This window comes from Aquarana catesbeiana, linkage group LG05, assembly GCF_042186555.1.
Source record: "Aquarana catesbeiana isolate 2022-GZ linkage group LG05, ASM4218655v1, whole genome shotgun sequence".
In the NCBI taxonomy this organism is placed as follows: domain Eukaryota; kingdom Metazoa; phylum Chordata; class Amphibia; order Anura; family Ranidae; genus Aquarana; species Aquarana catesbeiana.
Window position 1 is genome coordinate 389,004,038 of NC_133328.1, and position 18,036 is coordinate 389,022,073.

Consider the following 18,036-nt stretch of genomic DNA (forward strand, 5'->3'; position numbering starts at 1 on the left):
GAACAGCCGCACTTAATGAAAAAAGGGCATCTTTATTGAACGAAAAGATATGAAATTCAAAATACAGTCACATCAGAGGTGGATAGTACAGGAAAAATCGCTAACGCGTTTCACATTGACTGGTGCTTACTCATAGCTAAAAAAAAATCACCAGCATTATGCTATGCAATAGACCGCTGTAAGTAGACCTCCCTATATGTAATTTTTGCTGTTTAAGGGATTGTGAGAAGATAACAAAGAGTTCAGGCAGTCATAATAACAATATTTTAATATACATAAAATGATTTTTAAATGAATGCATTATTGTAAATGTTTTTTTTTGTTTGCCTAGACTACCTTGTTAACTTTTGAATTGACCCTACATGTGGATGTTTTGTGGGAGGACCTCGTAAAATGTAACATCACAACATTTTGTTCTGAGCTAGTTAATACAGTTATGCAGTGTCTTAAATTACAGGAACTTTTGAACTTGAAACACAAGCTAAAACTGTATATTTTCCTTTTTCAACATTCTCCATTATCATATCTATAGGGTTGTCCCGAGAAGCCATTACTCATACACTGACCATATTTGTAAAAGTCCAAGTTGTCGAGTCTTTCAGATTTTGTAGGAATCTGCTCTTGGTAGCCCAATCCTGTTTTGATTACACTCAAGTCATCTTGGGCTTTCACATCAGGAAAGACCCCTTCTGGCAAGCTGTCTTGTAAATGTGGATAGTTTTGCAAAGCCTTGACATCACACACATTGTCAGTGTACTTCACCACTGGAGGTTTGTAGGCCTGATAGGAAACTTTGGTGGTAGTTGTTATAACAGTCTGTAAAGTTGGAGATGGTGATCTTGCATATCTACATGGGTATTCAGGATTGTAGTAAGAATGACCAGCATTTGTCTGAATCTGGCCATAGTCACTTCTGTCAGCATATCCAGGTTTGGAAAATATCTGCTTCCATCCGTGATGTTTACCAGTACCATCAAAATTCCTTTCATGGGGGCTCAGCATGCCAAGATTGGTCTGGGGTCCATTTAACGGAGCTCGATCACTGTCCGGCAGACTTCCCATGGGTTCCTTGTATAATGGAGGGTATGAATTGGGAGTCATGTAACCATGGAAATCATAACCACATGGTGTTCTCGGCATGTATATTCTCTCAGAGCATTTTGAAAATGTGGAAACAGAATCACCTTGGTAACCTACTGCGCCATAATTCGGTTTAAAAGGGTCTGTGTTCTGAAATGAGGGGTAGTGTTGAGGTGCGAGAGGAAAACTTCCTTCTGCTACAAGACCGAAACGCTCTGGTCCATCTAAGCAAGATATAGGATGGATATTGGAGAAATGTCCACCACTATCATTGTATCTGCCCACCTGAAATGATTAGCAAATAGAATCATGTTAAAAATTATTTTAATACAATAAATCAAATATTTACATAAAATGCGTTATTATTTTTAAACATCACAGTATATTTCCTAGCATATACAATACATTATATATAGAGAGAGAGAGAGCGAGAGAGAAAGAGAGATTTATTGCTTTGTATGCTCAATGTCCATTCATCGTATATTTCTACAAATATTTATTGGAAAATGTTCAGCATTTTTTTTCCCAATCTAAGACACACTGGGGTTGATTTACTAAAGTCAAATAGACTGTGCACTTTGCAAACTGCAGTTGCACTCTGTATATGCAGTTGCGCCAGAGCTTAGTAAATTAAGTAACGCTGTACTTTGCAAAGAATACCCAATCACGTACAAGGAAAATTTAAAAAAACAGCATTTCTGCTTGTAAATGATTGGATGATGGAAATCAGCAGAACTTCTGCTCATTTACTAAGCTCTGAAGCAACTGCTCTTGCAGAATGCAACTGTACTTTGCAAAGTGCACATTCTATTTGCCTTTAGTAAATCAACCCCACTGATACTGTGAAACAGTGACAATGAACCAGTGGGAGGGATTAAATATAAAAAACACTAGTCCAGCAGAGGCCACATTAGGTCTACAAAGGGTGACACCTAGCTAATTCCAAAAATATCACAGAACTTTTGGCATTTAGTTATTGCTTTATGAATTTTAAAATGTCCTGTGGCCTTATCCAATTTCTCAAGATTTCTCCAGAGTAAAACCAAAAATCGTCATAACTTGTTTCAGTTACGGGACACAAATGGTCTGATAAACTAAACTACGCTTCGATAAAAATTGCATGAACATTCAATTCAATCCTCAAGTCATGTAAAAAGCATCTGCACACGATTGGGTATTTAAATTGAATAGGATTTTGCTTCACATGATAGCTGTAATGATAGCTGTAAATATTCACCCAATTTGAAGTGAAGTGAAGATTTAAAGGAGTTGTAAAGGCAGAAGGTTTTTATCTTAATGCATTCTATGCATTAAGATAAAAAAAAACTTGTTTGTGTAGCAGCCTCCCCAGCACCCCCTAATTACTCACCTGAGCCCCATCTCTCTCCAGCGATGTCCATGAGTGCTTTAGCCATCTGGGACTCTCCTCCTGATTGGCTGAGACACAGCAGCGGCACCATGGGCTCCCGCGGCTGTGAATCAAAGTCACTTAGCCAATCAGGGGAGAGAGGGGCCGGGTCTTGGCTCCGTGTCTGAATGGACAAACAGAGTTGTGACTCGGCTCGAGTGCCCCCATAGCAAGCTGCTTTCTGTGGGGGTACTCGACAGGAAGGAGGAGCCAGGGGCAGCGAAGAGGGACCCAAGAAGAGGAGGACCTGGGCTGCTCTGTGCAAAACCAACTGCACAGAGGAGGTAAGTATAACATGTTTGTTATTTAAAAAAAAAAAAAAAAACGAGACTTTACAATTACTTTAACTCCTTTTGTAAATAAACTTCATTGTATTGAAGCAAAAGGGTAAAAGTTACAACCAGGAAACTAGCATTTGAAGACTGAGAAGTAACCAAGGCAGCCTTCATGTCTTAATCAGGAAAGGGTTTAATTAATTCTTGACCAGGCCAATAACTGCAAAGATTGCAAGGAAGGAGGAAGAGGACTGTATGCAGGCCAAAAAAACACCAGAGTGTCATACGGTTATGCTTTAAGAAACTCCTTTAACCTCATATCTAGGCAGTTGGGACTGGTGCTGGATATGAGAAACACAGGAACTTCGAGAAGGTGGACCATAGTATTAAAGAATGTAGGCAATATTATAAGCAATTCTTTATTTCAGCATCCACAGCCCATAGTACTAGGTTAACCTGAACCATAAATATATGTAAGTGGTTATTCTGAACAGCATCAGATGGTGGCAATGGAGGGCTTCAGATATGTTTTACATTCATATTTCTTATTTTCATATACCAAAATGGGTGCGTGATATTAATATATTTTAGGACAGGAGAGTTGGAAGGCATGTACTAAGCTGTTTATTTTGTATAATTCAAGAGGATTTTATGTTTATTTGTCTTCTATTTTTCTATTTATTGTTCAAAAATTATCCTTTTTTGCTCAACCACCAAGCACTTTTAATCTTTAATTCTTTAAAATTCTATAATGAGGTTCATAATAATGGAAAATACCCAGATGTCAAATGGTAATCAGATGTTCATTAGAGTTTCTTAGTGGTATTAGTTAATAATTGTCTTCATGATTAATATTATCTCCAGTATCATCATGATTATTGAAAAGCTAAGCTAAGGTTCCACCATTCTGGGGCAGTTCATGTACATTACAGCACAGAGATGGTTGTCAATTCTCACGTCAGATTCCAGAAGCTTCTTTTTCTGGGACAAGTGGGAGGATGACATCTGTCTTTTCACAGCACTTCTTCGAGCTTCGGTCTCTGTTTTACTTTCTGGTCTAGGGTGATCATGATTTCCCTTTGCCTAAGAATGAATAAAACAATAGTGATATCTTTAGAAAGAATCTTAAAAGATTATTGGTATCACTAGTATACCCAATGCTTGGTATGCCTTGCTTGACTGATTGGCTTTTTGACTTGTTTTTTAAAGATATGTTCTACTGCATTCTTGTGTGTTCTGTTATAACTAACATTATCAACAGGTAACTTCTTCTTGATGTTAAAGATGCCATGGAAAACTCACTTTTCTAACTGTCAGAATAAAAATAGAAGTGTTTCTCCCACAACAATACTCTGTTGCTACAGGCTACATAGATAATTTATTGAACATTAGCTTTTTTATGGGGGGCGGGGCTTAGTTCACTATCACAGAAAGAAAACATTGGGGGAGGTTTACTAAAACTGATGCACTCAGAATCTGGTGCAGCCAATCAGCTTCTAATTTCAACTTTTTCAATTAAGCTTTGACAATAAAACCCGGAAGCTGACTGGTTTCTATGAAGAGTTGCACCAGATTTTACACTCTCCATTTTAGTAAATAACCCCCCTTAGCAACAGATCAACATAACAGTGATTCAACTTTGGTCCCCCATTTAAAATATATATCCAAACTTTACTACTTTTCATTAAAACATACCATATATACAAGTATGTGTATTTACGCTATTTGTAATATAATGTGTAATAGACACACTATAATGATGCTTCTATTGGTGCAATAAGGGAAAAAAACAAGGGGTCAGGTACAGAGCTATGACCCTTGGAGCTACTGGCCTTGATAGCAGATACTACCCCTGCTACACCTGACCTCCTACACATCATTACATAAGTACCTGAAAGAATATGGCTTTTCCATCAAGACGCCAGAAGTTAGTGACTGGATAACCACTGTGACCTCGGCAAGGGATCACCTCCAAAGTTGAATTGCAGTTAGTACACACCTTTTCTGCAATGTAAAAAATTAATGAAATGAAATTAAGAAAATGTTCTTGCATGAGCATGTAGAGACAGCTAAAGGTAGCCAGACATGTTTTTTTTTTTTAGAAAGCCACACAAGCCTAGACCTGGTTAGGCACCATTATAACAAACATCTTTGTTTATTACAATTTTCAGTTCTGTTTTCTGTTTTGAATCCAGTTATTCTTTCCTTGGTTTTGTTAGTTTTATTTTACTTGAAATGTACTGCCACATAAAGTCAGTTTATAATATCCAAGATAATTATCTAGCGGTTCTTACAGTCTCCAGCAATCTCATGCCTAATGGAAAATGTTTTAAATTAGGTTGAATTACTTCTACTCCTCCGAGTGAAAATTAGTACTGAGGGTGCCAACCTTGAGAAATGTGTCCTCATAGGATACAAGTGTACATGTTTAGGTGCTTGTACAAACATTTGATGGCTACATCTGTTGGTAACATCTGACTGTCTTCTACAGCCTTTCTCAACATTTTTAACACAGAGGAATCCTTGAAATAACACTCCAGTCTCAGGGAACCCCTGCTAAAATATACTATATCTACAACCTATGATACATTTGTGTGATGGTCAATGAGAAGAATGGCCCTTATACTTGTGGTCATTGGAAAGATTTACCCCTTACTGATAGCTAAAAAGGTTATTGGTGTCAGTGGGAACTTAACTCAGAGGCAGAAATTGCTCATTGCTCAAGGAACCCCTAGCAAACTCTGGAGGAACCCTAAGGTTCCATGAAACCCTGGTTGAGAAACCCTGGTTTACCATATACAGCCAACTAATGTAAGAGATGTTATGTATATTTTGATTATAATGAGTGACCAGGATTTATGAGATCGATCCTGAAACATATCCAAACACCTTTAACAGAAAACGTAAAATCTGTCTTTGGTATTTGTTTGACACATGTTGGCTTTTGAAGCTTAAATAATGATTTTTAAAATGTTATATGCAAAATTTGTTTGAAGTTTGGATTTACATAAGATAGGTAGATAGATAGATAGATAGATAGATAGATAGATAGATAGATAGATAGATAGATAGATAGATAGATAGATAGATATCTGTTGGCAGACTTAATTGGGCTCCCACTTACTTTGTTGTTTCTGTCGTGCCTTGTCACAAATTGCTGGCCTGAGCTGTAGCTTGCTACCGTCAGCCAATGTACATTTTCGGCTACACACCACCACACCCAGGCAAGACTTCTTCAAGATCTGACAATTGTGGTTGTTAGTATTTCTCATGGCCCATCCACTGAGATGACGCTGAGCATTTTTATCCTCCCCGAGGTATATATATCGAACATAGCCATCTGTCCACTCCTGGAAACTGTCAAACTGCTTCAGATCCTGTCACATAAAAATTAACTATTTTCATTGACTGTTCATTGTCAAAAAATGATAAAAGAAGTAGGTCACATTCATAACCTACATGGAACATAACTGTACAACTGTACATACAGGGTATATAGCAGGTGCATTTGAAGGCTTCCAAAGGAGCTATACTATATTGTCCCTTATCCCAATATGATAACATTGCTATAGTAGAGCACCCTAATTATTACAATACATCTATATATATTCAGATTTAATTTAAATCATTGCATAATAAGAATATTTAGTTTGTATATAACATTATAAGACACAAAAAACGACTTCTGATTTATGAGCTTTGTTTCCCCACACTGCACCAATATGAATTTTTATCATATGAACAGGTGAGATGTTGTTTTACGGATGATTTTTATATATTTGCACTCAATAATGTAACTGTTTTCTATCACTTTCTATATGCTGTTCGCACTACAGTATCTTGAATTTTCTCAGTTTCCATAGAAAATAATATTTATATAAATATCTTTTTGATGAGCACATTGGACAAACCATATGATTTAGTTTAAACACTTTTAATATACCCAAATAAATACACTAGGATATGGAATAATTCACTAAAGGTTCTCCGGACAAGGAAACCGATGTACCAGGTTTACCTGCTAGTCCATTAATATTTATTACTTGTATGGGTTGTGTGGCTAAAGTGCATTTGTAGCCAAAACTTTTTTGTTTTGGATATATTAGGGAAGCGTTAAATTTTTGCTGTCTGTGTCCAATTGGGGGAATTTTCCTTCGCTTCCTGTCCCATAGACACAGCAGGAGGTAAGTGAGAATCCTCTCCTTGACACTGTTCACTGGAACAGATGTCACTAGTAGAAGATTTCCATTCACCTTCTGTTCCATTGTCAAACATAACATTTTGGACTTTTCATCACTTTTTGTCCAATGGTTGACAATGGTCAATGTGTACACAATCATCAAAAATAAACTAATAGGGGTTCTAACCAATCCCTACTTTAGAAAAAATAAATAAATTGGCAGTAAATGCAATTTAATAGTCACTATCTGTGTCTTTTGTGCCTTTAATCATCCACACCCCCTTAGTTATTTCTGTTTGTCAGTTCTTAAAGTGATTGTAAAGTCTCAACATGTTATACTTACCTGCTCTGTGCAGTGGATTTGCACAGAGCTGCCCGGATCCTCCTCTTCCATGCTCCTGGCCCCTCCCTCCAGTTAAGTGCCCCCACAGCAAGCAGCTTGCTATGGGGGCACCCGAGCCGAGGCGAGCCACAGCTCCCTGTGTCCTTTCAGACACAGAGCCGCGGCCCCATATTCTTTCTATTTTCATTAACTGACTGACTTTGATTGACAGCAGCGGGAGCCAATGGCGCCACGCTGTTGTCTCAGCCGATGAGGAGGGGAGTTCCGGGCAGCCGAGACATTCCTACAACATCACTGGATCTAGATGGGGCTCAGGTAAGTATTAGGGGGACTGGGGAGGGGGGGGGGGGCTGCTGCACACAGAAGGTTTTTTATCTTAATGCATAGAATACATTAAGATAAAAAACATACTGCCTTTACAATCACTTTAGGGGAATGTCTTGATGACTTATTTTGTATACAGCAACTTTTTAATATATCACTGATTTTGAAGACTACTTTAGCAAGGCCCTACACCATGTAGGATTCACAAGCTCTGCATTTAACTCAAGAATGACAACTACATAAGGTATAGACAGTGGTGTTGTTGGTTACAACAAGGCGTCAGTCAAGGCAACAACACAATAACAATATTTTCAATTCCCAATCTCCACTGATATACCCACTACAAGACCTAACAAAAAACTCTGATCAAATGTAAAAAAAAAAAAAAAAATAGTAGAGGGGGTGTCAGAAGGGCAAAAACTTTCACGGACATACCAAAGGAATAGAGCATGTTTATGTCCATTGTAAAGTGAATGTTCACATAACTTAGTGGATGAGGTGTGTTGACTTCAATTATTTGACCATTTGCAAGTAGAAACCCACCCCAATTTTTTTTTTCATTGATCTCATACGTAATTGGGTTTTCAAAGTGAACAAAGTTTCAGCTTATTTTCTAAGCTATGCGAATATATACTTTGAAATGCCGGATTACCAAATTGGCAGAGGGGGCACCGGCCTATAGGCCCCATGCAGTTAAAGGGCCCTGTGACAATGGATCAAAATAATATTGATTTGTTCCTGAAAGAAAATTACAATTACAAGTAAAATTTCTTAAATTGTTAAAGATAAAAAAAAATGAATCAACTCAATGAAACAAAAACTTTACATAAAAGACTCTATTGAGAAAATACTCTATTAATTTACCCAATAATAACTTAACCACTTCAGCCCTGGGAGATTTGCTCCTTAATGACCAGGCCATTTTTTGCAATACGGTACTGTGTTACTTTATCTGACAATTGCACGATCATGCGACGCTGTACCCAAAAAAAATTGATATCCTTTTTTTCCCACAAATAGAGCCTTCTTTTGGTGGTATTTGATCACCTCTGCGGTTTTTATTTTTTATTTATTTTTTTTTTTTTTTAAACATAAAAAGACCGACAAATTTGAAAAAAAAAACACAATTTTTTAAAATTTTCTGCTATAAAACACACCCAATAAAAAAATTTAAAAATCTAATTTCTTCATCAATTTAGGCCAATATGTATTCTGCTACATATTTGTGGTAAAAAAAATCCCAAAAAGTGTTTATTGATTGGTGTGCACAAAAGTTATATCATCTACAAAATATGGAACAGATTTATGACATTTTTATTTTTTTTTACTTGCAATGGCGGTGATCAGCGATTTTTAGCAGGACTGCGACATTGCGGCAGACAGATCGGACACCTAACTGACATTTTTTACACTTTTTTTGGGAACCAGTGACATTATTGCAGTAATGCTAAAAATATGCACTGACATTGTACTAATGGCCCTGGCAGGGAAGGGGTTAACATCTGGGGTGATCAAGGGGTTAACTGTGTTCCCTCAATGTGTTTCTAACTGTGTCGGGGGATGGGCTGCCTGGGACAGCACACAGATTCATCTTCTTGCATAGCAGAAAGACAAAGGAACTGTCTGATACCCTGTCAGAATGGAGATCTGCCTTGTTTACTATGGCAGATCCCCGTTCTGTCACTGCGGGGAACGATCGTGCTGGACATTGGCTCCCCCACTGGCCAATCGGCACGCGCGTGTCCACAGATCGCCGTGTACAACCCGACGTACAGCTACCACGATTCACGCAGCCGAGCCAACATGCCGCAGTATGGATGCGTGAGACAGAAGGATTTACTACAAGAGGATCTTTATTCATAAAAGAGTATATTAATTAAAAATTTTCCAACCACATAAGAAGCTAATTCCTCTTTAATTACTTTATCTGAACCTAATTGGGTATTACATTTTACATGGAATTTGCTTTCCATTTGATTGGATAATTGAAATGAATATTCACACAATTTGGGAGTGAAAATTCTCAACTCCTTTAGTAAATCAAACTTAGAATCAAATAGGGAAACAGACAAACTGATTCTTTAACAGTCCTTTAAATTGTTATAATAATCATATAAGTGTAGAATGGTTGATAAGTATCAGTTACCTAATCCAGGAAAGATTCACTAAAATACATTAGGATACAATGGGAAATATACATACAGCTACAGACTGTAGCCTTGTTAAAGAAAAAAAATGGTTACAAAACTCATCTATAACTTAAATATACTTTGTTCTATTTGTCATCAAATAAAAAGGATATCTTTTTTTTTTCAATTAATAGTAATAAACGTTTAACAGTCTGACGAGTGTGTTAAAGCAGTGCCATGAATTAAAGTACCCAAAGCAAAAAAATCAAGATATTGCAGCTTACCAATCATTAAATGTGGTGGCTGCATTCGTTTTTGGGTTTTTTGGGGGTTTTTTTTAGTCCTTTTCCCCTCTGTTTTCACCTGGTCATATGGCCAGTAACACATTTCCTGTATTAGAGTGCTTCCACTCTGCATGCATGAGCACAGGGGGCACATTTGGACAGCAGCATTGTCAGTAGGGGGGGGGGGGAGTGTAACAAATTGAAGTCAAACTCCAGCTAACACTTTATAAAAAGTTACAGCATTTTTTTACTTTCTTTTTTGGATAAAGGTTTTATATAAATAAAAAATAAAAGCTGATCATTGTAAAAACCCCTGCTGGTGTTAAATAGTTTGTCTCATCCCTGTAACTACAAGAGAGCTTCTTTTGAAAAACAACAGATTTACTGACTCCATCACCAGATGAAAATAGAAGAAAGAATGCCTAAAAAAAAGAATACTAATGCAGCCATCACAAATTGGTAAGCTGCAATTAAATGTTTGCTTTTGGGTTTATTACTGCTTCTGTTGCAGTCTATTAGAGACTGTGCAAGTGTGTGTTCTAGTCCTACACCTTCATAGTCATTACAGATAAAACACTCCAGTAAAGTGATGACACATTCCCTATTGTAATCTGTGATTAGGATGTTTGCTAATGCTTCTGTGTGCAGAATGGATTAACATGTAGCAAACACACTGCTACTCAGTGCTGTGGGCTGTGTAAATTATTTTCTTGTCATCCAATTCCTTTTGCTTTAACAATTACTAGTCTAACCTAAATACTCTGTCAGATAATGTATTCATTGAGATAATGGGGGTTATTTACTAAAGGCAAATCCACTTTGCACTAGAAGTGCAAAGGGCACTTGAAATTGCACTTTCAGTGCACTTGGAAGTGCAGTCGCTGTAGATCGGAGGGGGACATGCAAGGAAAATAAAAAACAGCATTTTAGCTTGCACATGATTGGATGATAAAATCAACAGAGCTTCCCCCTATTGAGGTCTACCCCTCAGATTTACAGGGACTGCACTTCCAAGAACACTTTCAGTGCAATTTCAAGTGCACTTTGCACTTGTAGTGCAAAGTGGATTTGCCTTTCGTAAATAACCACCAATGTCAATAAAACTAGTGATGTACAGTCATAGCAAATTACTCAGATCGTCCTTTGAATTTCAAAGCAGATAAAACAATCATTTATGATTGGTTACTAATATGGCACTGCACTATATCATGTATCAGTTTTTTTTTCTCTTTAAATAGGCTGTGTTTATTTATTAGGTTTAAATAGGGACAGTCCACTTAGGGTTAAGGTTAAGTGGTAAGTAAGGAGGCTGTACTAATTGTACCCTGCTGAATATTATAAAATGTGTGTGTCCTCATCTTGCACATGTTATTCACCATCCAATGTGTAAATACGCAATTATTATTAATTGTAACAATAATAATAATTGTTCTTCTTATTGCTATTATTTTTATCATTATTATTATCATGAGGTTAGAGTTGCGTGGTAAACACCATCAAATGTGTAAAGACACAATTATTATTAATTATTGTAGCAATAATAATACTAATTGTTCTTCTTATTGCTATTAATATTACCATTATTATTATCATGAGGTTAGAGTTGTATGTTGAACACCATCAAATGTGTAAAGACACAATTATGAATAATTATAACAATAATAATAATAATAATTGTTCCTGTTATTGCTATTAATATTACCATTATTATTATCACATGAGGTTAGATTTGTATGGTGAACATCATCAAATGTGTGAAGACACAATTATTAATAATTATAACAATATTATTGTTATTAATAATAATAATAATAATAATTGTCCCTTTTATTGCTATTATTATTACCATTAGTATTATCACATGAGGTTAGAGTTTTATGGTGAACACCATCAAATGTATGAAGACTAAATTATTATTATTAACAATAATAATATTATTAATAATGTGTTCTTCTTCTTATTTTTCTTATATTTACTATTTATTTTATCATTATGTGATTGCTGCATAGTGGTCACCATCAAATGTGTAAATACACAATTAATATTATGATGATGATGATTATTATTATTATTATTATTATTATTATTAATCATCATCATCATCATCATCATATTTGCTTGTCTTATTATTTTTCTTATAATTACTATTCATATTATCATTATGTTTTCATTGCATGTGATCACCATCAAATGTGTAAAGACACAATTAATAATAATAAAAATAATAATAATTGTGTTCTTATTACTGATTATTGATAGCAGTAGTAATAGTAGTATTATTAATAATAATAATAATTATTATTATTATTACTATTATTATATTAATAATTTATTACGTTTTTAGCATTGGTAGCACAGGTAGCAATATGTGACCCCCACAGTTCACAGTACAATATCTATATTTTATACAGCCTTGTACAGTCTGTTTTCCTATTACAGCCCCAATTGCTCCAGCATTTCTCTTTTATTATTTCTCTGTCATTACACCTTTATGCATAAGATCTCCCCATTCTATATTATGAATGCCATCCTTTATTTCTACATGCACCCTATGCCAGTAATGGCATTTTGGTAATATTCTTCTTCTTCTAAATAGTTCCCTTTAATTGAACCGAAGAGAAATGTGTTTATGAAATCAGTGTAGAACAGGTTTGGGAAGCTGAGAGAGGTAGGTGATGAATGTTCTATGACAGGTCAGTGTCATTGTCGGGGTCATCATCAAGATAACAGATATTTGATGGCAAAGGACAAAACATTATTAATTTAGGGGAAATTATTAAAATAACTCATCACAATGGTGAGAAATGGAGCAAGGCCACTAGAGATGAGTGTCAGAATCTCCACTATTATTCATTATCGGCCGTTTTATGTCCATATTTGATACAATAAAGTCTGATCGTCCGACAATCTACAATGATTCTGATTTATGATGAACAAGCGAACAGTACATAGGTAACCGCAAACATTTTAGAGATTAATCACATTAGTAATTAGTTCTTTTAACTGAATCATCTAACAAACAAACCTGACATGGGAGAAACAAAGGGGCTGCAATTTCTGGTATTTCCTTCTGAAAATGCAGATTGCCTGGCTGTCACTCTGACTCATGCTTTAGTTGTAGTCATTTAGGACTCTACTCTAACTTTTCAAATCTGCTTAGGTGTTTGTATTAGTGACTTAGATATCATTGAAGACCTTGGGGTCGATTTACTAAAATTGGAGAGCGCAAAATCTGGTGCAGTTCTGCAACCAATCTGTTTCCAAGTTTAATTGTCAAAGCTTCATTGAACAAGCTAAAGTCAGAAGCTGATTGGCTACCATGTACAGCTGCACCAGATTTTGCACTCTCCAGTTGGTCAACCTGGTGTCATTACTACTTTTTTTTAATTAAGCCAGCTCCTGCACACATAAGGCTCCATGCACACTGGCTTAAAAAAGGTTGCTTCCCAGGAGTTTTGAGTTCTGCCTGTAGAAGCAGCTCAATGTTCTTCTATGTGTCCATGCACATTAGGACGTTAAGAGGCATATTTTGAGTTTAATGTTTGAGCTTAGCGTTTTATGCCACACATATCTGTCACATATGGAGGTAATTGTGCTGTGAAGTTGATTTATAAAAGAAGGAATAGATTCGCAATAGTAGCATTATCTAATGGCCAGCCATCCCTATATTTAAGAAAAAATATAATCTAGGGTTGATTTACTAAAACTAGAGAGTGGAAAATCTGGTGCAGCTGTGCATGGTTAGCCAATCAGCTTTTAACTTCAGTTTGTTCAAGTAAGCTTGGACAAAAACACCTGGAAGCCGATTGGTTACTATGCACAACTGCACCACATTTTGCACTCTCCAGTTTTAGTAAATCAACCCCTTCTTATGTGGTTGGAATATTTCAGCTATCTACCTCTGCACATGATGAACTAAAGGAGCAGAAACTACCCCCAGAGGTTAGTAAATAAAGGAGGGCTGTGTACTATTCCTTACTCCTCTATTAGTGCAAATATGATACAGTAATTGTAGAATAAAACTAAGGGGTTCATTTACTAAAGCTGAAGAGTGCAAAATCTGCAGCACAGCATACAAGCCAATCAACTTCCTTTTTTTTCTGTCAAAGCCTAATTGAACAAGCCAAGGTTAGAAGCTGTTTGGCTACCATACACATTTGCACCAAATTTTGCGCTCTCCAGTTTTAGTAAATCAACACCTAAGCTCTGGTTAAAAATTCAGATTGATTTACTAAAGAAAGAGAGGCTGATAACTTAGCAAAATGAATGCTAGCAAAAGAGGAGAACATGTTCACATGATTAAATTATTATAAAATATGATTTTTTTTTTTTTGGCTTGCCATATGCAAGCCAAAAAAATCATATTTTATAATAATTTAATCATAGGATCTGATTGGGTATTACAAGTGAACACATGTTCTTCTCTTTTGCTAGCATCCACTGTGCTAAGTGATCAGCCTCGCTTTCTTTAGTAAATCAATTTGGAGATTTGGAAATTTAAAGGGGACACAGCTTTACCTTATTTACTAACGTTCAGTCTGCAACGTGAACATCATTAAGTAAAATTATCTCATAGCAAACAGCTTACATTTCTGCTAGAGGCATCTAGATTTCACTCATATCGAATAAGTTACAATTTTAGTGAATAAGGCCCTTAGAAAAGATTCATTTAGCTAGTTTTCTTTTTTTTTTTTTTTTTTTTTAGAGCAGATGTTGTAGGATGTCAGCTCCATCATCTTAAAGAGATAACTTCAACATGTGAATTGTATTAGCAGCAGACAAGGCGATCCCACAGAGAATAGTAATGTCTGTGTGCCATTGCCAGGGGCTCTGCTGTGTTCTCCATCACTCCAGTCACTGGATCGCTGTCATCCCATTCTGTTTCCTTTACACACTCTCTTTTAGTGGATCTGATTTAATAGGTGAGCTTCAATAGCCCCATTTTTTAATGTCCTAAACCTGGCCAATAAATAATCGTTTGATTTGTATGGCCAGACATTTATATATTTATTATATATTATGTATAGTTTTTTTGTACTTTAGTCATTTATGTATGTGTGCATGTGTGTGTGTGTTTTTAACTTATATGTGTAGTTTTTATACTTTAGTAATTTATATATTTATAGTAATTTATATATGTATGTGTGTGTAGTTTAGTAACAATTATGTTATTACTGATTGTATTTATGATAAATATAAACTGAATAACCACACCCCTGCATTATATTATAGTCTATGATATTCTATGATATTATATTAGGCTATGTGCTTATATATGTTTTATACACGTTATTTTATTAAAAAGCACTTACTATGACTAAACATATTGAGATGCTGAGATTTAATATTCAGATTTAAATGTATCACATTTATGTACTTTATCTAGACTTCTATGTACTTTATCTAGACGGCAGTCTTCTGCACAGTTTGTATCAATTACAAATATATGGGCTATTATGTAACTTGTTTTTACTGATGCTTTTAATACTGCTAGCTTATTCACCAAATATTATTCCAGGTCGGACTCATCACAAGCGGAATGAATCTAATCAGATCGTATGAGTTGTTGTAGGTTATATCATGCAAATCATTGTTGGTTTTCTCCACTGCGTTATGGCATTAGCCCCTTAGCTATATGTTATTTATATACCCTCTTCTGTACTTTTTACTCTCATAATACCGGATACTGTAGAAACCAATGGAGCTCCTGTGTTCTTTTTCTTACCTATCTTGATTTAAAAAAAATCGTTTTTACACGTTCTTATTATACTAAAATTAAATTACATCTATTTATATACATTTTAATTATACATACCGTTTCCCATCTAAAATATATGATGCTGATGTTTATGTAGCAAAAAAACAAACAAAAAACAACAACAAATAAACACATAATTTCCTTTTTTTAACTTAGTATAAGTGTAAGAGGATAAACTCAACCTGGACCTGTTTGGCTGTCTAAAGTGAAGATGGGGTTGAGTTACTAAAAAAAGGAATATAAAATGCTAATTTTGCAAGGTGTATTTTTACTTTGGAAAAGTGAGTGGTCTGCTAGCTAAAATATGGTGAATCTGTGTTCATTGCAATCATCCAATCACATGCAAGAGTACAAAAAAACAGTTTTTAATTTTTCTTGCACACGGTGAACACAACTTTACAAAGCCAAGTGAACTTCCAGTATGCAAAGTGAAGCGCTCTACTACTTTAGTGTAATCTACCTGTCTGTCTGTCTGTCTGTCTATCTATCTATCTCGATAGATAGATAGATAGATAGATAGATAGATAGATAGATAGATAGATAGATAGATAGATAGATAGATAGATAGATAGATAGATAGATAGATAGATAGATAGATAGATAGAACTGCATGTTACAGAACATAACTACATACGTAATAAACTACTACACACACATGCATACATAAATGACTAAAATACAAAAACTAGATATATAAGTAAAAAAAATGCACACACACATGCACACATACATATATAAATTACTAAAGTATAAAAACTACAGATATAAGTAAAAAAAAAAAAAAACACACATGCATACATACATAAATTACTAAAGTACAAAAAAACGACTTAAAAAAAGTAAAAAACTACACACACATACATTTATAAATTACTAAAGTACAAAAAACGACATATATAAGTAAAAAAAAAAACTGCACACACGCACCGATCTCTGCTTTATTAATATACATATATATATATATATATATATATATATATATATATATATATATATATATATATATATATATATATATATATATATATATATATATATATATATTAGGGCGTATAGGTTATGTATAGCCTGTATAGTTATTGAAGGATGCATTTTTTCAGAAGTATGTTTAACCAACAGATCAGTGTATGAAATTCCATGACATACAAGTGATTTGATATATGAATGTGGAGAAGTTCTGTCTCTCTGTAGTAAAGTCGGTATATAGACGGTGCATGCAGTGTGAAAGTATTTGCTAGGCTCGGTTGAGCCTAAAAGAACTCTGTTTAGAGAGTCTGACTCTTTGAACTTTCTCAGGTAGAGTTCCCAGCTCGCTTGTGTTGTTTTAGTACATGGCAGAGGCGCAGGTGATCGCATACTGCAGACCTGACACAGCTGTACCCACCTGCGGGAGTTTGGGGTCATTGATGTCCCAGGAGAGTTTCATCCCATAGGAACAGATGCAGTCAGAGTCATTATACATGTCACCGGAGATCTTGGACATAGTCATCGTCTCCAGTTTGCAGTACCCTGTTCAAAAAAAAAGGAAGAGATTCTATTAACGAGCTATAATGGGAACCACTTATAAAAATACTGCACAAACTGTTCTGAATACACAGAAGATTCCTTATCATTGTAAGCACATAAGACAATGAATGATGCATGGATAATATATATATGACATTAGTGATAAATGGTGACATACCTGGAGCCAGCTGCCAGTGACTGATGAGCCCAGTGTCCCTTATAAGTGTCAGGTACAGGTAGACTCCTGGACAGCCTTTTATTTCTCCTCCTCTTGCTTTATGCAGATGAGAGAGGCAGGTCTCATCATTACCTGCTGTCAGTTGTGCAAGACTTTCTAGTACTGATCCCAGACTGACCCCTCCTACTACACAGAACTAACAATACAAGGGGAAGAGAAGGAAGGAGACACATCAGAGATTTCTATTCATTTAGAGGCAAAAGAAAAAAAACATCCAGGTGACAAGTGTAAGCAGATTTTATACACAGATGACAAAAAGAGAGAGATGGGTGCCAGATAGCTGCCACATCAAAGGTTAGGTTCTGCACCTGAAGTCAGGGCAGCAGCAGATGTACAAGTGAATGACACCTAGATTTCCAAAGCACAATAAATCATAAAGAAGTGTCACTTTTTATTACTTTCTTTCATCCTTTTGTCACTTCTCAGTGCTGCTGATCTTCTTCATCCTTTCTGCAGCCACTTTGGGGTTGATTTACTAAAACTGGAGAGTGCAAAATCTGGTGCCGCTGTG

General features: G+C 35.6%; 1 protein-coding gene across 2 annotated transcripts; it reads right to left on the minus strand.

Moving 5' to 3' along the window:
• Positions 1–12: 12 nt before the first annotated feature.
• Positions 13–17,563, minus strand: GCM2 (glial cells missing transcription factor 2). Of its 2 annotated transcripts, none has more exons than XM_073631053.1 (6): positions 17,468–17,563; positions 17,166–17,293; positions 5,888–6,140; positions 4,655–4,767; positions 3,721–3,846; positions 13–1,365 (listed from the first exon to the last, which is right to left on the minus strand). In XM_073631053.1, exons 2-6 carry the CDS (start codon positions 17,268–17,270, stop codon positions 505–507), a joined length of 1,458 nt encoding a protein of 485 aa, XP_073487154.1. In that variant the 5' UTR covers positions 17,271–17,293; positions 17,468–17,563; the 3' UTR covers positions 13–504. The 2 variants fall into 2 exon arrangements, with proteins under 2 accessions (XP_073487154.1, XP_073487153.1); XM_073631052.1 differs by having other exon boundaries at positions 17,166–17,290; positions 17,466–17,563.
• Between the last annotated feature and the right edge of the window lie 473 nt (positions 17,564–18,036).